The sequence below is a fragment of the Cyrtonyx montezumae genome, unplaced genomic scaffold (assembly GCF_038088225.1).
Source record: "Cyrtonyx montezumae isolate F1298 unplaced genomic scaffold, pur_monq_1.0 scaffold_25, whole genome shotgun sequence".
NCBI lineage: Eukaryota > Metazoa > Chordata > Aves > Galliformes > Odontophoridae > Cyrtonyx > Cyrtonyx montezumae.
In genome coordinates, this window is record NW_027071992.1 from 15,166,505 (window position 1) to 15,188,219 (window position 21,715).

Genomic DNA, 21,715 nt, shown 5'->3' on the forward strand with positions numbered 1-21,715 from the left:
GGACGGAGCCGTGCACCGGCGGGGTGCGGACCCTCGGGAGCCGGTGCCGGTGTCGGGCGCGGCTCGCAGACAGGAAGCGTCCCGGAGCGGCGGCGGCAGATTGGCAGCGCCCTGCTCCAATTGAGCGGCGGAGGGCCCGCACCGCCCGCGTTGCCTCCCCATCCAGCCCCGGGCGGGCTCCCTTCCGACGGCTCAGCTCCGCGGTCCCGTTGCCGGGCCCGGCCCGGCTCGCTCAGCACCATGGACACATAGGCTGGGAGGCGCGGAGGAAGGTAGGAACAGCCCCGCTTCTCCCGCTCGGCACTCCTCGTTGCCGCCCCGACGCCGCGGTGAGCAGCGCCCGGTTGCGGGCAGTGCCGACGCCGCGCAGTCAGGAGGGAGGCTTATCCCGAGGGTTTGCTGCCGAAGCTCGGGAAAAGGTAGCTAGCCTAGCCGGGGAGCAGTCCCTCTATTTCCCTGCCTGCGGGTACCGGGTGACTGAGTGCTGCTGCCCCTCTGGGCTCAAAGCCCGCCTTGAGATGCCTGGGGGGTGGGCGGTGGAAAGAAGTCCCCGGGGTGGAAGTATTGAGCCCCTTCCCCATCATCTGCTCAGAGTAACCCCTCTAAGCTCCGGGGAGAGTTTTCTGGAGAAAGGCTCAAACAATTCCAGGGGGAGTGCCCCAACCCTTGCGGAGCCACAGGTCTCCCTGGCAGGGCCGTCTCTTCTCCTGGGGGGTCTGGGGAGGGAAAAGCTGTTCTTAATTACGAGAGGCGCGGAAAGAGTTGCCTTCTCATGCGCAGACAATGGCAGAGTTCTGCCTGCCTTGTCCCTCCTTGCCCTTGGCTGGCTCAATCACAGCTTCTCAGTCCCCTGCGTACACACACCAGCTGTGTGTGTCACCTTCCCTGGACATGTCAACCCCTGGGTGTCCCCTCTTGACTTCTGCCAGCAGTATGCTTAACAGTGTGAAAGGGGCTGAGTTTTGCTTGGACTTAACTACCAGAACTGCCAGAGCCTTCTGTGGTGATGCTTTAGTTTAATCTGATCTCTACAAGGAGAAACCCAGAGCTGCAACAATTCAGGGACTCGCCGCTGTGCCCAGCTGGTGGTATCGATGGCAGAGCTGCTGCTGGCCCTGCAAGTGCCAGGAGGTACCTGCTTCTGCAGGCTGCAGCCACGCCTGGTGTTGGCTGGAGGAGGAGGTGAGGTGTTTGCACTCCGTCTGTGTTTATCCGAGGGCAGGTCACGGTGTGGTTACGCTTAGGGCTGCACGGAGCCTGTGGCATCTCAGCCTCACATGGAGCTGTGAGCTGGTGGAGTCAGTGGGGCTCCTCCTCGGACCAGTGTTGGGATGGTGCATGGCTACCTTGTCCCCAGTGCTGTGCATGTTCTCCACTGAGCCAGATCAGGCTGGAGCAGGGTTTGCCCTGCTCTTGTCTGCTGGGAGCCTCATGGGGCAGGGAAAACATGATTGTCTCTGATAAGCCACTTTTTCCCTGTCCTAGAGAAGCGGACTGGCTGTCACAGCAGAGGGGTTGGGGGGGGGGGAGGATGCTTGGCTGGGTGCAGGCCCTGTTTATGAAGGATGAATGAATGACTCACTGCATCGCAAGCCTCCCCGCTGTACTCAGCCTGGAAGCAGTGCTGCTTCCCTTTTTCAGTTGCCAGGTTTAACAGAAGCTGCAGTGCTGGGTAGGCACCCAGGGCCCACCCTGTGTCCTTCTGTCTGCAGGTACTTAGTGCTGCCTGGCCCTGCCCTCTGCCCCACCTCACTTGGACCCTGAGTAGGGAAACTCATGCAGCTGGGGACAGTGTGTGGCATCCTCATCTGCTAGAAGCTGACTTTTCAAACCCTTCCTTTCTGCTCCAAGTTGTGTTCAAAAGCAACTCCAAGGCCCTTCCTGCTCACACAGGACTAAGCCTTCCTCTGTTTTCCTGCCCGAGTATATTCCTGGAGAGTTTATTCCCATGTGGCTTTCTGCCAACATTGTGCTTTTAGTTCAAGACCTCTTCTCCCTCTCCAGTGTTTACCCTGCTGTATTTATAGTATCTTCATTATTTTATATGGTTAAGCGAGCCAAGAGATCCTTGTCTCCTTGTGCTGGATCAGCCCTGGGTTGCCTTAATCCTCCACTCTCCATCTTCATCCCTGGCTTGCACTGTCCATTCTCGGCCCTGTGACAGCCCAGAGGGCTTCTGCTGTGGCCATGAGCCCTTTGCAAGGCAGGTCCCTCTGTTTGCAAAGTGCTGATTTTTATAGTGGCAGAACCTTGGGATTGAGGAGGACATCTGTCCTGAGGATGAGGTGTCTGCATGCCCAGAGCAGCAGGCTGTGAGCATCACACTGGAGATGTGCACTGTGGATTTGGGGCAGAGTGTGTCCAGAGCCTGGCAAAGTGCCTGCGTGTGTAGTGTGCTTTCATGTGGGCACTTGACGCTGTTCAATTCCTGCAGGCTTTGCTGTGATAGAAAAATCCTTTCCAAGATGCTTCCTGAAGGAGGGGTAGGTGCCAGCCAGCTCATGGTTAAGGAAATCTGGCACTTTTCTGCCTCTGTTTCTTCTCTTGTTCAGCTGTGGGATGTGGTGGCTCTACCCATGCCAAAGCCACAGCCAAGGACAGAGAATGTCTCGGATGGGAGCTCTCCCCTTGGGCAATGCAATGGGGCCTCTCTGGCATTTGGAATGCTGATGCAAAACCAGCATTAGGAATTAGCCCCAGGGTGACTTGCTGGGATGTTTAGAGAGTTTTTGGTTTTGTTAAGTGTTCCTGTGATTAAAGAAGCATCTCATGTGTGAAAATCACTAAGTCTCTCCAGCCAGGGCTTTAGTGACTCCATGGCCCCAGTTCCTACCAGCAAATCTCCATCCCTCCCAGTGATGCTTTTCTCTGGTACACCCTCCTACCAGGCTGTGAAGGTGGAAAATGGTGATGATGTCTTAAAGTATACTTGGTATTATTATATATGGTATAAATGGTATACTTGTCTTCCCTAAGAGTCACATTCCAGTTGACCGTTTCCATGGAAAAAGAAAAATTCCTCTGGAAATTAGAAGCAGGTTTGCTGTGTCAGAGATCAACTCATTAATAGGAATTATCTCTAGAATCTGGCTGGTTCCCAGGTCTCTGAGTCACCCTGTCATTGAGGCAGCCCTGGCATGGCCTTGGGATAGGGCGAGTTTCAGGTTCTGCAGGGCTGTCCCAGCACACACGGTGCATGTATGCAGGAGGATGGAGGAATGAGTGAGGGAGAATGGAGGCTGAAGTGCAATTCCACCTCCCCTCAGGCTGCGAGTCTGAGCAATGGGGGAAAAAATGGGAAACCACCTCCTCATCTCTGCTCCATCTGTTGTTTGGAGTAGGGAAGGCTTGGGATAAGAAAGGCAAGGAATAATGCTATGCTCTAAGACCTGATTCACCTCTGTCCCAGCAGGATTCTGTGCTGCGGTCACATCTGACCAGCGGAGCCTGGATGGGGGCCAGCAGGGATCAGTCATTGCTGAAAAAGCTTACAAGGGATTTTGGAAGGGTTTGCTGTAGGGTCTGGCTGGGGGGAGGCCACATCTGTTTGTACACACTTTCTGAAGTTGCACGAGGAGATGGAAGCCAGGCTGGATGGACCTCTGGTGAGAGCTGGTGTGGGTGGACGCAATGCTGAGCTGTGCGGGGGGTGACAGGTAGGGTCGTGCACCGAACCTGTGGGAAAACACGCTCGGGGAGGGAGGACTGGAAATGATGAATCCTTGAGTTTCCATTGGGCTGTAGCCACTGGGGAAGATTGTGCGGACCTTGCTGTGGACAGCGTGGTGGAAACGTTTATGGCAGTGGGCAAGAGGGTTGAGTGTGGGGAGAAGGGCTGATGCTGAGAGTGTTTAGTGGGATCTTGGAATCCACTCCAGGACTCCCCAGAGGCTGCTGAGCTCTGGTCCTCTCCTCTCAATATGGAAAGGGCAGAAATAGAAACAGCATAATAAAAATGATTACAGCCCCGCAGAGATTTCCTTATAGGGAGGGGTGGAAAAGTTTAGGGCTCCTTCATCTAATGAAATCCTGATGGTGGAAAGAAGGTCGTTTGGGCATTTTCTATTTTACCCAAGCTCTTAAAGTGAAAGCAGGATGCTGAGCCTGTTCAACAAAGTGGTGCTGGGGACACACCAAGGGGCAGAGAAGCCAGGAGCAGGCAGAGCTCCCCACGTGCCACAATGGCAGGGCTGGCTTAGCCCCTAGCATCCTGAAGGCATCCCCAAGTGCCTGCTTTTGGCACAGGGGTTTGTATTTGCCTGCAGAGCACATTAGAAGCAGTGTCCCCATGCAGGGTATGTCCCTGTGCCCAGGGGGCTGGCACAATTATTCTGTTTCAGCTGTTTCCTTTGCCTTCCTCTGCTTTTATCAGCCCCTTCCTTTGGGACCATGTACTCCATTCTGGCCAGACCAGTCCCTGGAGCTGGGACCTCACCAGCTCCTCGCTTTGATAAAAAGGTCACTGCAGACATCACTGCCTCTTGAATTCAATAATGCCACGAAAATAGTGATTTGGACCTTGCCTTCCTGCACAAGCAGCTAGAAAAAAAACAAAAGGATGACGGGGGCTGCTGCAGGGGGCAGCTGAAGCATTGCCCTGTGCCATGTCAAATTGCGACAGTGGAGCTGCAGTGCAGAAAGCTGTGCTGAAATGGCCCCAGGAAGGTCCCCTGGGCTGGCCCAGCTGCCATGTCCCTGCTTTGCTTTATGAAAGCCACTGTCACGCACAGTGCCTGGGCCAGCTGACATCTCCCCGTACTTTCGTGCAGAGCCGGGACAGACCCTGAGCCCCTGGGGAAGTCCACAGGAGTCTGTCCTTCGCATTCCATGAGTTTTGCCCAAGGGCTGTGTCTTAGGAGGAGCTGGTGGGCTGAACCAGCTCTTGCTCCATCATCCTCTTGCAAGGGCCAGCTCGAAACCCCAGAGGGTTCAGCTACCCTCGGGCTGCTTTTGACTTTTAGCTCCTGGGAGGCTCCCAGGAGGCTGCTTCACAGCTCCTCCGAGGCTGCTCTGCCCCATCCCAGCTTTGAGTTTTGCAGTGTTGGGGTTGGAGCATGACAGCACTGGGGAAGCATTCCTTTTCCCTTGGCCATCCGTGATGTTCTTTTCATCTCCTCTGGCCAGAGCCGTGCCTGTTGTCCTTGTACCCATAGCACTTGACAACAGCGTGGATGCATGTGCAGCACTGCACCTCCCTGAGGGCTCCCTGTAGCACAAGGAGCAGAATGCAGTCCTTCACAGCAATGCCAGTTGTGAACTCCAGAGGGGATATGTTTCTGGAGCATCCTCTTGACACGGGCTGCAAAATCTTCCATGCTCCCTCCCTGGAGGCTGCAGAGAGGCAACTGAGATCTCTGCCATTCTGACTGAGGGGCAGTTTGTTCTGGGAATGCCTCGCAGGGTTCTGACGTTTGGCTCCCAAGCAACCTGGGATGCTGGGCCGGGATGGAAACCTTCAAATAACTGTTGATGTTTATGCTGTGCCTGGGATGTAAGGGTGAAGGGTATAAGGATGAAGGATGTGCACGAGGCAAGCTCTGTGGGACAGGTAGCATCTGTTTTCACCCCTGAGATGCAGCTGGAGCAGTGCTGGGGCATTGACTCCAGGCAGTGGCCTCCTAAGATGTATCTCTAGTAGGCTGACACATGCTGGAGCCAGGATTAGCACTGAGCAGGTCCAGGACCAGACCCAGTTGCTTGCCTGGAAAGGTCCCTGGGAGTTTTTCTCTTGTTTTCCTCAGTGTTTCAGGGAGGGCAGCAAATGCTTCCCCCCATCCTTCACTTCAACAAGGGGAGGGTAGAGGGAAGCCGAAGGAAACTTTTGTGGCCAGCTCTATGAATTTCCAATTAACAGCTCGCCTGTAGCGAGTCTCACCACCACGAGAGAGGTTAATGCACCTAATGCTTGGAGAAACGATCCATTTTTCTTAGTAATTTAATAGCGTGGGCAGTCTACTGGCTGATAGAGATCCAGCAGCCAGCACTGAGGAGCCTGTGTGCCTGTAACCACCTTCCCTGTGCGAAGGAGGAATGCTGACCTAATAGAAAAGACATTTAAACAGAAGTTTTAAAGAGCAGCACGGGTCAGACTGGGGTGCAAAGCTGCTGGCTGCAATGGAATCTGTCTGTGCATCGGCACAGTGCGGCACGGGGACGTCCCCGCCGGGAGCACCAGCAGCCACCCACTGGGTTACATCAGGCAGCTGCTTCGTTTGCAAGGGAAAAAAAAAGGAAAAAAAAAATAAAAAGGCAGTTTTTGGGAGGCCAGCACACGCTGTGAATTGAGGCTGGGTTCAGCGCCTGGCTTGGGCTCTTGCCAGGCTGGAAAAGCCATGGTGTTTCGTTCTGACATTTTCCAAATGAGACGTTTTGATTTTATTTTATTCCCCACCCCAAGGTAATGTTTGGAAGCCAAATTTAGCTCAATTTAATTCGAACCGTTTTAAAAAAGTAAAACCACTGAAAACTAAACAAGGCCTATCATTTAGAACAAAATGTTTTGGTTTTCATTTTCCTTTTGGCATGAAAGATCGAAATGTGTTTTGTTGTGTTTTGTTTTTTTTCCATTCTCCTCTTGACCCACAAACAATTTTTTTATTATTTTTTTCCCACTCCTGCTCTGCACAGAGCTTGAACACTTGGCATGAGGACAGCTGTCCCCGGCAGAATGACATGGCATGGAACAGGGGCTTCCAAGTGATACCCAGGTTGAGACTGATTGTTGCAGCTGGAGGGATTTGGGGAGCTCATCCCATTGCCAGCACTGACTCAGCTGGGAGCTCCTTGAAGCTGGGAAGGCCCCGTGGCGGGGGAGGATTTGGGACTGTCCCCAGTGTCCTGGGACCGAGCACTGGGCTGTGCTTGGATGTATCCTTGGATGCAGGGAGCTGCAGGGAAGAGCGAGCGCTGGCATTGCATTCTCTCCTTGTTTATTCAGGTTTAAAATTAATCTGGCCTTCCCCCACTCAGGCTTGTACAAACACTGCATGTCCCGGGGCGGGGAGCTCCCTCCGATGTGCTTTTCCTCTGGCTTTGGGTGAGGTCCCCAATGGGGTGCCCCTGGGCCGGGGGGTTACAACAGAGTGCCCACTCTTGCCACGGTTGCAGCATCATATGGAGATGGAGCCTCCGGCCATAAACCGGGGCACGGTTAATCCTCTGGACAAACACTGCCCGGAGCCAGCTGCCGAAGGAGCTGCCAGGAGGCTGTGTGCCTGGATCCGGCCTCTCTGGGCTGGGCGAGGGCAGGAGGTGCCCATCATCCCCCTGACTTGTCCTCCGCCCTCGGGGCCGTGCCAAAAGCCCGTTCCGCGCTCCCCAGCCTCGCCGGGACGTCTCCAGGCTGCTGGCTGTGAAAGCAGCGAGGAAGGGACAGACCTGAGCCAGAGGCTCGCGCTGCGATTCCCTGACTCATCCAGCACCTGATTTTATTTTTATTTTTTTCCCTCTCCTCCCGAAGCAGCGCGCTGCATTCCTCAGCGGTGCTTTTTATAGCCCCAAGCAGCGGCCTCGGCACGCTCCCGGCTGCATCCCCGCTGGCTCCGGGTGGCAGGAACGCCGTCCCCGAGGCATTACAGCGAGGGGAGAGCGCGGGCAGCAGGGGAAGATAATTAAGCTCTAACCCGGAGCCACGCTCCCGTTCCGCAGAGGTGTTTAAAGAGCCGCATTAGTCACCCGCGTGCCACGTGCCGGTGGCGAGCGGAGGTGGCCCGTCCCTGGCTCCGTGCGTCGGGAGGTGAGACGGGGTGGGAGGGCACAGAGGTTCAGCTGGGGGCTTTTACGAGCGTTGGTCTCATCGCCCACCCGCGGAGCAGGCTGCACGGCAGAGGAGGGGGCAGCCAGCCAGCCAGCAGGCGGGGTGCAGTCCTTCTCGCTCCGCGCACGGCTCCACGCGTGCTTTCTCTAGACGTGATTTCACTGCTGCAGGGAGGGCTCGCGGCCAAGGGACGGGCTCCGGGCGCCCCGACGGCTCCCGTTAGTCACCCCGTGGGGCCGGGGGCCGGGGCGTGCCCGAGGTCCGCGCGTGGTGAGGGGATGGAGGCCCAGCGAGGCTGTGGTTTTGTTCTGGGGAGATGCCAGGGAAGGCGGAGGGAAGGAGGAGGAGGGGAGGGAGGATTGGGGGGAGGCCGCCTGTCGTCCCCCTCCTCACTGCCACGTGGCTGGGAGCTGCCTGGGGAGGGGGCAGAGGGCAGCGGCAGCGCTGAGGAACCAGGTGTGAGCAAGCAGATGGGGACTAGATGGGGATGGTGTCCTGAGCTGCTCCTCCAGGCTGCTGGCCTGGGTGCGGCAGTGAGGAGGTGCAGGATGCGCTGCAGGGGAACAGCATCACCCCGTGGGGACAAATCTGTGAGGTGGGTGCAGGAGCCCCTCGAGCTCACCCCAGAGGTCAAAGCTACCCCTCACAGTGGTGGCTGCCCTCCCTGATCTGCACCAAGGGAGAAACTGCTGGGGGACAACAAATCCTTGCCACACATAATTGGTGTCTCTCCTCTGCTAGCTAGCAAACACCAGAGCCACTCACGATGCCAGGTGGTGTGAGCAGACACCCCGACCTGCTTCTCCTTCACCTTCAGGGACACGATACCAAAAGGTGACCTGCAGGCAGCACTGAGAATGGGCAGGAATGGTGTGTGGATGTGTTGTTTCACGAGAAAAGACAAGCTCAGCTTTTAACACTGTGCCAGGGTCTCCAGAGGTGCTTCAAAATCTTGTCATCTCACAGCCTCTGTGATTGCTGAGTGCCTCAAGCATTGTTGAATGGGGTTGTGCTAAGTGCTGTAGGTTTGCTTTGGCCAGAGGTTCCCCACAGTGTCCCAGCAGCTGTAGTGCTATGTCCCATACCCCAGCAACTGCTTGAGGACTCTGGAGGGTTGGGATCTCTCCAGCAGCACCTCATCCGCCCCCTTGTGCAGATGATGATGGGCACAGAATTAGCCTAGATGGATGCTCAGGGTACAGTGCTGTCCCTCCTCTCCCCAGGACATGCTAAGGTCCATGGTGGTGTGCTGGGGCTGCTGCTGCAGAGCTGCTCGTGAGCCGGCCAGGTGCCGAGCATGCCGGGAGAGGGGAAAGCCTCAGAGACTCATTCTGAAACAAGGCTGCCCTTTTATTCTCCTTTACGACTGCGTTTTAATATCCACAAACACCCCTCCCTCCCCGGGCGGCTGCCAGCAAAGCCTGCATCGCTTGCACTTGGCCGACCAAAAAACCCCAGCCAAGCCCAGGGCCTCAGAGCAGGAGGGAGTATTATTTTCCCCCTCCTTTTTAATATATGTTTTCTGTAGCTTTAATTGGATGGGCTTGAGCCTCAGCCAAGGCAAACACACCTGAGGGAGGCTTGACTTGCAGACCCCATCTGCTGTGCCAGAGGCTCTGCTCTCCACACAGCCGCTGCCTGGCCCCTTTATAGGGAGGGGGCTGCCTTCGAGGGGGGGAGACCACGCTGGAGCCCCTGCGCAGGAGGAGAAAGCAGTGCAGCATTGCAGCGGCAAGGCTGCCCGGGAGATGGTGCAGAGCTGGGGGGGCAGCAGGCAGCTTCAGGGGACCCCCCTTTCACGGCATGACCCCCGCCTCGCCCGGAGCCGAGGTACCTCTCCACTTGGGTGCTGGTGGTGGCATGGGACACTGCGCCTGCATGGGTGGTGGAGTGGGTGCTGGCCTTCCTGGGGTGACCGTGTGGGTGATTTGAGGGGTTGCAGCCCCTCTAGAGTCCTCTTTATCCCCAGGGGGGAGTTATGGCAGTGGATGAGGATGCAGAGGGTCGCTATTGTGCCCTGGTGTGTGTTGGGCTGCAGAGCCACCTACCCAGTGAACCTATCCAGGGAGTGTCTGGGAAAATGAGGAGGGGACATTCATGTGCCAGGCCACCACAATGGCTTGCATTGACAGCCAAATCCCAGCCCGGTGTTTGTTTAGCACTCCAGTTCCCTGTTTTGTTGGCTTCTCTTGGGTGGGCTTTTCAGCTGAACTTTCCTCACTGCCTTTGTTTCAGGGCCACCCTGGTGTCCCCATGGCTGGGTGGCTGAGCTGTGCAGCATGGTCTCACACCATGTCCATGCCAGGCAAGCTGGGGAACCTCTTGGGGGTCTCTGCTTACCCATGCTTGGGATTAAATCTCAGTGCCAAACAGGGATTGGGGTGCGCACCCCAACTGCATGCTGTGGGGCACCTTTAGGTGTCACCCACTATAACCATCCTAGATGTGGTCTCCTCATCCTCTCGTGTGCAGCCTCTCCTTATGCATGGGGAAGGCTGCAGCACAGCATCCGCTCCTGCTCCCTCTGTGGCAAGCAGGGAGGCATGGAGCAGACGTTTTCTGTTGCAAAATGCTGCAGTCACTCCATCATTTAAACACAAAGAGCTGGATCCATCTCCACCGGGAGCTGATGGATTCCTCCAGGTAATGGGCCGGGCAGGAGGGATTTGTACAGGCTGGGTCATGTCTGTCTCCCTTCCCCCTCCAGCAGGGTTGCAGGTTTTCTGTGCATGGGGATTTTGGGGTGCAGTGGCTGCAGATGGAGCCGGGCTGCACAGAGGGCAGCTCAAGCATTTCATGAAGGATTTCTGAGCCGTCCTGGCCTCAAGTCAAGGCAGGCTGAAACGGGAACATTTCGAAATTCTTTTGGATAAGGAAAATTCCACAGGCAGCCCCCCTCCAAAGAAAGTTTGGGATGGTTGAAATGTTTGGAGAGAAAGGCTGCTTGCTTTTGTTTACTCTGAGCTGTAACTTTTTGGGGGGGGTGGAAGGAAGAAAAAAAAAGGAGAGAAGGAGACAATGGGAGCTTGTAAACAGAGCTGTCCCCAAGCGGAGCCAACGGGTCCCTCCAGCAGTGTGGAAGGAGATGTGTCAGCACGCTCCCAACTTTGCCCTGATATCCCCCCTGCTCGGATACAGTCACACTCAATCTTTCAGGAGCACTTTCTTTTTTTTTTTTTTTTTTTTTCCCCTTCCCCAGCACAGAGTGATCCAGCCGGTGTTTTTCCAACCTTCTCAACTCACAGCCCCTGCACCCTCTGGCCCTGCTCCATAGCCCCCTGTCCTTGGCAGTGGTATCCTCCTCTCGTACTTTCCAGTGTCACTGCTGTGCCATGATTGCCTGTGCCAGTAGGAGGTGACAATTAATCAGTGCAGCTGCAGGAAAGTTTTCTTCCCATTCTGCTACAGTGGTGGTGTGAGCATAGTCGTGCAACTTGAGATGTCCCACTGTGCAAGGACACCGGAGCCACAGCACACAGAGTTAATGAGCTCGTCATGGCTTTATTTGGCTGCCCAGGTGGCCCCTAAGGACACCTGAAATCCCCTGCCAGCACGAAAGGGATTTTGTTTTGCAGGAGACTGACAGCAAATTGCTAGCTGCAGGAGTATTTGAACCATTGAAATGAAACGTTAGCAGCTCCTGAAAGCAGGCAGTAACAGTGAAATGTTTATTTTGGACCTGCTGCCCTGCGGTGTCTTGGCTGACCCATGTGCCTTCGTGCCTTGCAGATGGAGCTGCGCCCAATTGCTCCCAGACACCACTGAGCCCACTAGCATGGGAGGGATGGGGCTGTGCTGTGCCCTGCGAGGCTCCTGTTGCCCCTGCTTGAGGCTCGAGTTCATCAGGAGCAGCCTGATGGGCCCCAGCACCAAGGTGGGGCATTCAGGTGTGTGTAAATGTAATACAGGGATGTGCATTCTCTTAATCACAGCTCCAGTTTCTCAGCTCTTCTTTCTCAGCTAGGGGAACACACAGGCTGGACTGCACAGCAGAACCCTTCCACATTCTAAAGGAAAGCTTGTGCACAGCCTCCAGCACCCAGGTTCATTCTGGAGCAGAAAGTTTCTCAAATCTGAAACTCTCCCAAGACAAGAGAGGCCGTTTGCTCCCTGCCTTTATCCTGCCTAGGTCCCTCCAAGCCAGAGCCCAGTAGGTCACACACTGGGCTCAGCTACCCACCATGGGGTCACCCCCCCATCACTCCATCCCTTGCCCTCTGCTGGCCAGCTGTCTTTGCAGACAGAAAATTATTTTTAGGAATTTCTCCACTGTGCAGCTTAGGGCAAGAGAGGGGGAGGGAGGGAGAGCCTGGTGTTGGGGGCTCCTTTTGCCCTCATCCCGCCCCCCCGAATAAAATGCTGCCAGCTGGCAAGGCTTGGTGCTGCTGGCTGCTAACAGAGCCCTTGCTGTTTGGCTCATGATGATGCTTCAGGTTACAGCCAGGAGCCAGAGACTTCTCCTTCCGTGGGTTGGGGCAGGGGAGGGTGCAGACGAGGGGCTGGGTGGAAATCTCAGCACTGGAGGGGAGTTTCCCAGGGTCAAAGCAGTGAGCTGCCCTGCATTTAATCTGCCATGATGCCAAGGTTTGGGCACCCTAACACTGGGTCTTGCTAGTGGCTGCCAGCCCGCAGAGGAACGAGGTGCAAGGGGTGCTGCTCCCTGGGTGTGGGGTTTGGGTTTGGACATTGGTGGAGCTTTGGGTGGTGGGGCATGGATGGGTTTGGGGGGCTTTTAGTTAGTTGGATGGGGTTGGATATTTGGGATGAGTGTGGAGTAGAATCCTTTCTCCTGGCCATGCTGGATTTAACTCTATGTTTGGGCTGCTGCATTTGGGGTGCATAAGGTACATTTGGGCTGTGTGGGATCTAAGCTTACTTTAGGGCTGAGCAGTGGTTGCTGGACCACACCATCCTCCCAGGCAAGGCAACCCTGCTTTGTTCAGAGTTATTCCCACAGTGAGTGCCATGCTGGGTGCAGGACTGTGTATGTGTGTGCAAAGAGGTGCAAAGGGAAGCAATACTTTTTGTCATCTCTGAGGGATGAGATGAGCAGGAGTCACTCTTTGGCCTTGAAAAGATGTTAGCAAGAAGGTACTACAGGCAATACTAGCAGTCTTGGTAGCTGTGCATGGCCCTGGAGGCCCCAAAAGCAGCAGAGGACACAGCTCCCTCCCCACTGGCACTCAGTGTTCAGATGCCTGCAGGCATGTTGCAGCTTGATGAGTGCCTACAGTGTGCTCTCCAGGTGCCTCAGGATCCTCCTCCTTGCTCTCAGACTTGAATGAAAGAATGAATGCAAATAAAAAGCACTGAAAATGAGTGCACAGCAGCCGCTTTCCAAATGGTGAGCTGAAGTTCATGAGGCAGGATACAGTGCCTTGCAGTCGTATGAGGCATTGCAAGGGGCAGTGGGGTTGATGAGGTTGTTGCAGGTTTGTGCCACCTTCGAGTCAAGCCTTGTTGCTGTGTACACTAACCACCACCAGCCTTTTGCTGACCTGGAGAGAAGATGGTGCTGGATGTGCAGGACTAGGATGCTGCTGTATTTTTGGGCAGAGCAGCAGCTCTGGCACTGGTGAAGTCCACGCTGCAGCTCCTCAGACCCCACAGCACTTCAGCAGGGCAGTAAGACAAAGAGGGGGTTAGCAAGGCACTTCCCTCCCAACCCTGGAGGAAAGCAAGCTGAAGAGGGAAATTCCTGCTGCTTCCAAGTGCCACCACCCTTAGCCACAGGACTGGTTTCCCACAGCGGGCACTGGCAGGGAGCAGGGCTGGGCAGAGGGGCAGGGGTGCTCCAGCACAGGAGCAGGAGCACAGCACAATGGCATGGTCGCGGCACCGTTGTCACATCTTTCCCACTGCAGACTGGCATTTTGTAGGTGGTTGACTCCAATGGAGCAGAGCTGCCAAAAGCTGTTGGTTTTATTTTCCTCCATTTCAGTGACACTGCCCCAGACCACCCTGGGGGGGCTTGGAGGCACCATGGGTTTGTGTGCTCATTGGGGAGCACCCTGTGTTCCCATGGCTCTGAATGAGGCACCGTCTGCATGTGTCCCCCCCTGGCTCTGCATATGTCTCTTTCTCTTTGAAGAGCAACTTCAAATGAAGCAAAGTTAAGAAAGAAAAAAAAAATAATAACCACTGCCTTTCAAAGCGCCGAGTGCAATGGAAAGTTGGCGTCCCCCAGGAATCTGCGCCCAGCTCTGCCAGGCCACCATGGGTCATGGCACAGTGTGACTGTGCTGAGGGGACTGTCACATCCCATATGTGAATTGACACTGTGCGTATGGCTGATCCAGGGGCAGGATAGGATGTCTTGGCTCACAGAGCCTAGGTCCCAGGAGAATGCTACAAGGAGAAGCTCACAGCAGAGGAGAAGGACAGCAGCATGGTGTGGGATGGAAGATGGCATCTTGCATTTCTAGCTGACGCCTGAGTGTGATGAGGGCATCTCATAGTGTGGGAGCAGCAGCCAGCATTGTGGGGCTGAGCCACCACCTCTGACCCAGCCACAGTGGTCACCCTTTCTGGACAGGGAGCAGCCACTTCTTGGCCTGGGACCAGCCCACAGGGAGCAAGAAAGGCTCTGATTGTTCCCTCTGGTTTGGCTCCAGGACACTGTGCCGGGACTCCCTGTCCCCAGCTGTGTCACCGCTGGTGCAGACACAGAGGGATGCTTTCTCTGCCTGTGTGGGATCCATGAGATAGCAGCTTGGCTGAGGGAAGCAGCCTGGCCATACACGTGTGAGCATCCATTTGCATGCGTTTTAACTTCAGTGCAGGATTTTGGTAGCAAAAAAACAGGGCATAATTTCTGGACAGATTGCACTGAGCAGCTGGAGACTTTCCACACCTCGCTCTGGCCTCCAGGTCTTCCTCTTTTTGGCAGCTCCTGCCTGCTGTGGGACAGCTCTTTGGGTCCCACTTCTTTGTGTGTGGGCTGTTGCTTGTGGCGATTGGGTTTGCAGAGCAGAGATTGCCCTATATCCCATCTCTCTGGGAGGTTCAGCCATGACCAGGCTCTGGCAGCAGGCAGGAAGGTCATGAGGAACAGGACGATCAGGAGGTGAACTTGTTTTATTTTAAAACTTCTTGTATTTGTCCACACTAGTGCATTCCCCCTTCTCCCTGATTCCCCCAGCACCATCCGTTAATTCTGGCCCGTGTGGTGCTTGGAGTTATTTTGGGTTGCTGCTTTTAAAGCGTATTTTAAGTCTTTTTTCCATCACTGAAATATTTTACTTCTAGACTTAGTATTCCCAGTCAGTATCAGTTACCAGCATAGTTTTGGCAGAGTGCTTTTGACTGATGTTTCTTGGGAATGTTTCTCTGTGTGGTTTAGTAGGAAAAGCTCATGACAGTCTCATGAAGTTATTTATGTGTGGAGCTTGCATTGGAGGCTGCTTGGTGGGTGTGGGAGGATGAGGAACAGCAGCTTCTTCAGGTGTCTGAAGCATCACAATGCACTGCAGGGGCATCAGAGTATGATGCAGGGGCACTGCAATACGTTGCAGGGACATTATGGTATGATGGAGGAGTGCCATGGTGTGATTCAGGAGCACTGCACTGTGAGGTAGGATTACCTTGGTTGTGAGGCAGGAGCATTATGGTACAGTGCAGGAGCAATGCATGCCTTTCCCCTTGCATAGAGGAATCCAGAAGGCCAGCTCCCCACCTCAGTGGGTTTTAGCATGTCAGCTCATTTCTTTTTGTTTCTCATAACCCCAATGTTACGTGCTTTGGTGTGCAAAGACACTTGCAGTTCTCTGAGCTCAGGAGGAGCAGCACCATCCTCAGCTTTCTGTACTGGAGACGGGCCTCCTGCCTGCAGAATGGACACCATCAGCTGCTCCATGGCACCTTTCCAGGGCTGGTATATTGCCCTCCAAACTGTCAGCCTGGGTGACTCAATATGACAGAGATTTACGCTCTCAAGACTGCAGCTTGCACCTGCCCCTGTGCCTGGGGCTGGCAGGGAGTTTGCTGCAGCCCATGGCAGTAAGGGAGAGAATGAGCAGGCCTGCCTTATAGTGCCTGCCCCTTGTTATCGGACAGGCAGGGAAAAAATAACTCAGCTGCTTCTGTGCCTGATGGGGCCAGGGCTGTAATAGACAGGGCAGTGCTGTCTGGAAAGGATGGGGTGCTGGCCAGGATGGATGGGGCAATGCTTTCTGGGATGCCTAGGACAATGCAGGCAGGAATAGACACGTTGGGGTAATGCAAAGGTCAGAAGTGATGCTGACTGCACTGTGATGCAGTCCCCTTGTATCCCTCCTTGGTCTTTTCCCTCTCCATTTGTGCCAGCACAGTTCTGTGGACCACCCCAGTTCACTTACAGTTCTGGTGAACACACAAGGCTCCCAGCTTGGGACTGCAGCAGCAAAGAGCCCTTGATCCATCCAGCTCTGAGCTCCCTATCAGTGTTCGCCCAGCACGTTCCCATTTCAAGCACAGGGGTTGCTCATGCTGGGGACAGATGTGAGAGTGGCACAGTCACTGTGCTGTCTGCAGCAGGAAGGGGCAAAGCAATGGGACAGGGTACAGGGATGCAGGTGCCAACACGGAGATAAAACACTCTGCTTTCCCTCTCTGCTTCCCCCAGATGCACAGTTACACCCGAGGCCTGGGCAGAGTGATGGTGTTCCTTGCGGCAGCCTTGGCATCAGCCTCCCTCACTGTCCCCGAGGGCTGGGGGGAGGAAGGTAAGCAAAGCAGAGCCCTCATTCCATGGGGTCACTCCCAAAATGGGCATGAACCAAGCAGTCTCTGTGCCTGCCCTGCAGATGCCTATCCTTCTCCAAATGCATCTATAGAGTTGGGTCTCCTCTTCCACCACCCACTGCCCAGCCCCAGCTTGGACCAGTCCCTCCCAGCTCCCCAGTGCAGCTGGACCCTATGGTGGCATGCAGGGCTAACCCCCTTTTTGTATGCCCCTGCAGGTGTGCAGTACGGCCAGCTGGGGACGGATGTGACCCTGTCATGCATCGGTGCCCGCACTGGGTAGGTGTCTTATGTGCATGCACTGTGGGATGGTTTTATGGGCTTTTTTTGATCTCCAAAAAAAACAGGATGGGAGCAAAGCCAATGTCTCCGTCCCCACTTGTGCCCATCCTTTGGCTCTGCACCCACCTGCTCACAGGGTGTCCCCACCCCCTAACACCCTGTCTCTCTCCGCTACAGCTCACTGGTCCAATGGAGAAGGGATGGGGCTATGGCACTGCCAGAGGGCTCAGCCATCCATCAGGGAGCCCTGGTGCTGCCACACACCAGCCTGGCTGCTGCTGGGACCTACAGCTGCCACGACGAGGATGGCAGTCTCCTGCATGCTGTGTCCCTGCAGCTGGGGCGTGAGTAGCACGTCTGTTGGCTGGGTGACAACGGGATGTTACAGGGGGGTGATACACGGGTCCCTATATGCTGACTCTGTTGCAGGGTGGGAGACCCTTTGTGGGGACCCCTCACTGACGGTCTCCTCACCCTGGGCTCCAGACCTGCCGGGGGTCCCCTTTGTATCCTGCAGAGCATCTGACTATGAGAACTTCTCTTGCTCCTGGACCTCCAGCCTTGAGACCTTCCTCCCTACTAGATACATCACTACTTACAGGTGAGGGCTTCAGGCTGAGCTTTCCTGAGTTTAACCCCCACATCCTGCCTGCTACTCTGACCTTCACCCTGGATTCTTATCCAATCCCAAAACATCGCATCCAAAGAGCTGTTTCCAGGAGCACAGCACTGAGCATGTGATTGTTCAAAGAGGGGCCCCTGAGCAGCACTGGGGGCCAGCACAGGCAGGCTCCCTCTCTTGCAGTGCTGGAGGGGGTGGAGAAGAAAAGCAGGTCGTCTGCAAGCTGACAAGTGCTTCAATATGCTTCAAGATGAAAGGAGATAGGGAAACGACGCTGCTTCTAATTATCATGGCAGGCCAAATTATGGGACTGCTTTGAAGTCAGCCAGATTCTATAAAAACCTGCAGCAGGGCTCTGCTCCACACCATGCAGGCACAGTGGAGAAGCAGGGCTCACCTCATCCCCTAGGCACAGCACGGAGAGGGTGGTTGGAGCTGGAGCTGTGTGGAGCTGGCAATGAGAAGCAGTGGGGCTCGAGGCTGATGCATAGAGTGAGAGCAGGGCCAGCTGCTGGGAAATGGAAAATAACACTGCATCCCTGCAGGGCTACTTTTGTTAGTGTCTCTGCATGCTTGCTGCTGCTGCTTGATAAAGTTAGGCTGGGACCCCCAGGCTCCCTGCTTGTGGAACTGGGTATGATGGTACCTCTAATCCCTGTGCCATGCTGCCTGTGGGCTGCAAGGTGGGAGCAGGGTGCAGCAGAGCAGCTGGTGCAGAGACCCCCATCCCTTCTGTTGGTCATATCGGGGTCGGCTTTGTGCTGTCCCCCATCCTGCTGTCCTCACCATCTGCTTTTCCTGTCTCCACTGCAGGAAGAAGTCACTGACAGGAGAAGAGAAGCGGAGGTAGGATACACTCCCACCTGATCCTCCATTCTAAAGGCTCTGCCCATGTCCTCCATAGCGTCCTGGAGGCAAGGCTGAGGGGCCCATGAGAAAACATAAGCCATGGGGCTGGGATGTGGGGGTCATATGGGGTCTGATGGGAGCTGCCCAGACCCTGCTGAAGCAATAAAGGGGTCTGCCTCCTCCATGGGGCTCCTGGCATGGTCGGGGGATACATGTCACCACCCCATCTCCCTGTCCTACAGGAATAAAAGCGGGCACGTGGGGCCATGCCTGCAGGACCCAGCACGCACTGGCACCTGCACTGTTCACCGGTCAGAGTTCTGGAGTTCCTACCGGCTGAACATCACCGAGGTGAACCCTCTGGGCTCCAGCTTCCGACTCCTGGATGTCACCATGCAGGCCATCAGTGAGTGCCTGTCCCCCTGCCTACCTACCCAGCCATCAACATGGCACAGCAGAAAGGTGGACACAGTGTGATGGAGCATCCCCCTCCCCTCCCATGCAGTTAAGCCAGACCCCCCAGAGGACTTGGTGGTGGAGCCTGTCCCCCTGGCCCCAAGGCGGCTGCACGTCAGCTGGAAATACCCTGCCTCCTGGCCTAAGGAGCCCCACTTCCAGCTGCGGTTTCGCCTCCAGTACCGCCCCGTCATCCACCGCTCCTGGTCCGTGGTAAGCAGGGGCCAGGAGGGGTTTCACAGTGATGTAGTGGCATCCTGTGGGGGTGTCCATGTGCCTAACGTCTTCTGCTGCACAGGTGGAGACAGTGAACCTGTCTGAGGTGATCACGGACGCTTTTGCGGGGCTGGAGCATGTGGTGCAAGTGAGCGCAAAGGATTTCCTGGATGCAGGGAATTGGAGCGAGTGGAGCGCAGAAGCACGGGCCACGCCGGTCAGAGGTCTGGGACAGGGGTCCTACTGACTGGCATCATCCATCCCATAGCTTCTCCAGCACCCTGGGCACCTCTGTAGCCCCTTTCCCTCCCTTGAGTGTCACTGGGACAAGCCCTAGCTTCTGGGACTCCTTCAAGTTGCCCAGAAATAGAGGCATAAAAGCAGCTCCCAGACCATTGAAACTCGTGGCAGGGTATGATTTGGGAATTATCCCCCCACCATGACCTTCAGGGCAGCCTTGGGCTCCCAGGACCCTATGGCACAGGGCATCCTTCTTTACTCCTCCCTGCCATGCTGCCCATGATGTGGGGTGGACTGATTTCCAACATTTCTGCTGTTCCAGACCCAGCCACCATGGTGAGTGAAGAAACCACTACAGACGTCAGCCTGGAGAGCCTGGCTGAGGAGCCCTCACAGGCTCCCAACCCTGAGCCCATCAGTGAGTAGAGCTGAGGGTCGTGGGATGGGAGCAGGCCCCAAAGCCTGGCTGCAGAGTCCCTGCTGAATGCCAGAGGCTGACAGTTTTCTATCCCAGACCGCAGTGACCCCCTGGAGAATACAGCCATCCTAGTCTCTCTTGGGATCTTTGCCTTCTTTGTCCTGGCTGCCGTTCTCATCATTGCCATACTCATCTGGTAGGTTGGGTTTCCCAGCATTGGTGTCTCATGGTGCTCTGTGCTGTGGCCCTAACACTACTGGGCACAGCTGGATTGGGGTGCACTGTGGAAGCACTCCAGCAGTGCCAGTGCCCAAGGAGGGCTGCTCAGGGTTCTCAACCACTGTTTTCCTGTCTCCAGGTTCCGAGTGAGGAAGCACAGCAAGGACGAGACCAAACCCCACAACTTCTTGGTTGCTGCCACCCACTTGAAGGCTCTGCCAAGTGAGTGTTGGGGTAGAGGGGCATGAGAACAAAGGGTCTCAGGAAAGGCTCGGGGCAGAGCCTCTGACCCTCTGTATTCTTTCTCTGAAGGGACACAGATCCTGCCATGAGCCGCAGCTGGCCCTGCTCCGTGCATCTGCTCACCATGTACGGGACATAACACCACTGTTGGCCCCAAGGGCCTCATGCCACGCAGCCTTGGGCATTGCCCCCAGCACCCCCTGGGTGCAGGATGGACCTTATGGACTGGATTAGCTGCGCTCCCAGAATCTTTGGGATGCCTGTGCCTGTCAGGAGCGGCTGGACTCATGGGGATGGGGCACCGAGCCAGCCCCTCGTCGCCACATCATGCCGCCTCCATGGGGATCATTGGCACAGGCTCCTCCCAGGAGCACTGGGCATCAGTGTCCGCTGAGCCCCCGCATCAGCTGTCAGCAGGCAGAAGGAAACCCTCCTTCTGTAATCTCAATAAAGAGGGTAGTGTTGGCACTGCCCAGACAAGACCCCTTTGCACCGAATGCTGGGCAGGAGGAGCAGTGCCAGTTTGGTGGCCCTCACTCTGTTCAGCTTTTGCTGAATGCCTGCAAAGGATGGAGCCCTTTACAGAGCCCCCCACTCGGCTTGTGCTGCCTGCCCCCCTACCCCGACCTTGACCCATCCCCTGTAATCGCTTCCATGTGTTGGCACCTCCCAGCTCCAGTATTCTGCGCCAGTGGCTTCATGCCCAACCAGATCCATATGAGGCTGAGTGGAAATGCAGGCAGCAGCAGTATGGGGAGCACGAGGAGGGTCTGGGGTTCTGCATTATACAGGGTTTTTCACACTGTGGTCCCCATGTGATAAGGCAGGGTTGGGAGGTGGCTCTGGTCTGATCCTACCCCAGAGTTGTGCTGGCAGTGAAAGCTGGACAGTGCCAGGGAGGGGTTAGGTTTGTGCCCGTTGCAATGGCACCACCAGTCGTGTGCCTACCTCCTGCTGTGTGATAACCAGCCCTCAGCTCTGCCCTCTCTGCGCATGCTGGGGCTTGACTTTGCAGGTTCCCAGCCTCTAACTTCAGCCTGGATGGGAGTAATGGGGATCAGCCCAATGTCTCTGACATGCTACTGGAATGGTTCCATGCTGGATGGGAGTCTGCAGCACCCAACACAGCCATACCTGATGTGCCACAGTCACCTTCATCCCCCTTGGTCTTCAGGATACCATGCGCAGCCCCTCCTGCTTATAAAACAATGCAACACCAATCCCATAGCTGTGACTCCAGTGTCTGCAAACAGCTCAGTGCATTGCATGCACCTGGTGCTGGTTTAGATGCTGACAGCTGTTTATGATGCAAGAGCACAGTGGCCAGAAAATGGGAGAGAGTGAGCTGGCAGCCTGTTTCTTGCCCTGTTTGTAAACTTTAAAGTCCAAGCTTATGCCAAGGATAAGGGGATTTCTGCTGGCTGGGGGAGAGACCTCCAGAGCCTTGCACATCTGGGCTAGCATGACACACAGGCAGCCTGGGAGCCCAGTAAGCTGGCGGTGCTTGGGATTTTAAAGGTACAAAGAGCTGGGAGCTGCTTGCTTCAGGATTTGGCTGGCGCTGGATGTGGCTCTCCAGAGCAGCGAGATGCGAAGCTGGGGTGAGCAGCAATCTGGGATAAAGGAGAGGGCTCCAGATGCCAAAGTCAACTTCGCCTCCAAGCTGCGGAGGAGAAAAACAGGAAAGGACCAT

The 21,715-nt window shown here is 55.7% G+C and overlaps 2 protein-coding genes across 2 annotated transcripts in view; both read left to right on the forward strand.

The window, feature by feature from the left end:
• The window catches only part of GALT (galactose-1-phosphate uridylyltransferase), a 427,049-nt gene that overhangs the window by 381,922 nt on the left and 23,412 nt on the right, over positions 1-21,715 (forward strand). The window lies entirely within an intron of this gene.
• On the forward strand, positions 162-21,223 carry IL11RA (interleukin 11 receptor subunit alpha). Its single transcript, XM_065740027.1, has 13 exons — positions 162-272; positions 16,359-16,458; positions 16,696-16,756; positions 16,937-17,103; positions 17,246-17,360; positions 18,195-18,227; positions 18,473-18,636; positions 18,736-18,899; positions 18,985-19,126; positions 19,465-19,560; positions 19,657-19,756; positions 19,919-20,001; positions 20,092-21,223. Exons 2-13 carry the CDS (start codon positions 16,359-16,361, stop codon positions 20,109-20,111), a joined length of 1,245 nt encoding a protein of 414 aa, XP_065596099.1. The 5' UTR covers positions 162-272; the 3' UTR covers positions 20,112-21,223.

What these genes read in the sequence shown, in the direction of transcription:
- IL11RA (XM_065740027.1), top strand. Translation starts at nt 16,359, where the DNA reads ATGCACAGTTACACCCGAGGCCTGGGCAGAGTGATGGTGTTCCTTGCG. An exon ending in TGCATCGGTGCCCGCACTGG is followed by an intron (nt 16,757 to 16,936) that starts GTAGGTGTCTTA and finishes TCTCCGCTACAG; the next exon opens with CTCACTGGTCCAATGGAGAA. An exon ending in ATCATTGCCATACTCATCTG is followed by an intron (nt 19,757 to 19,918) that starts GTAGGTTGGGTT and finishes TCCTGTCTCCAG; the next exon opens with GTTCCGAGTGAGGAAGCACA.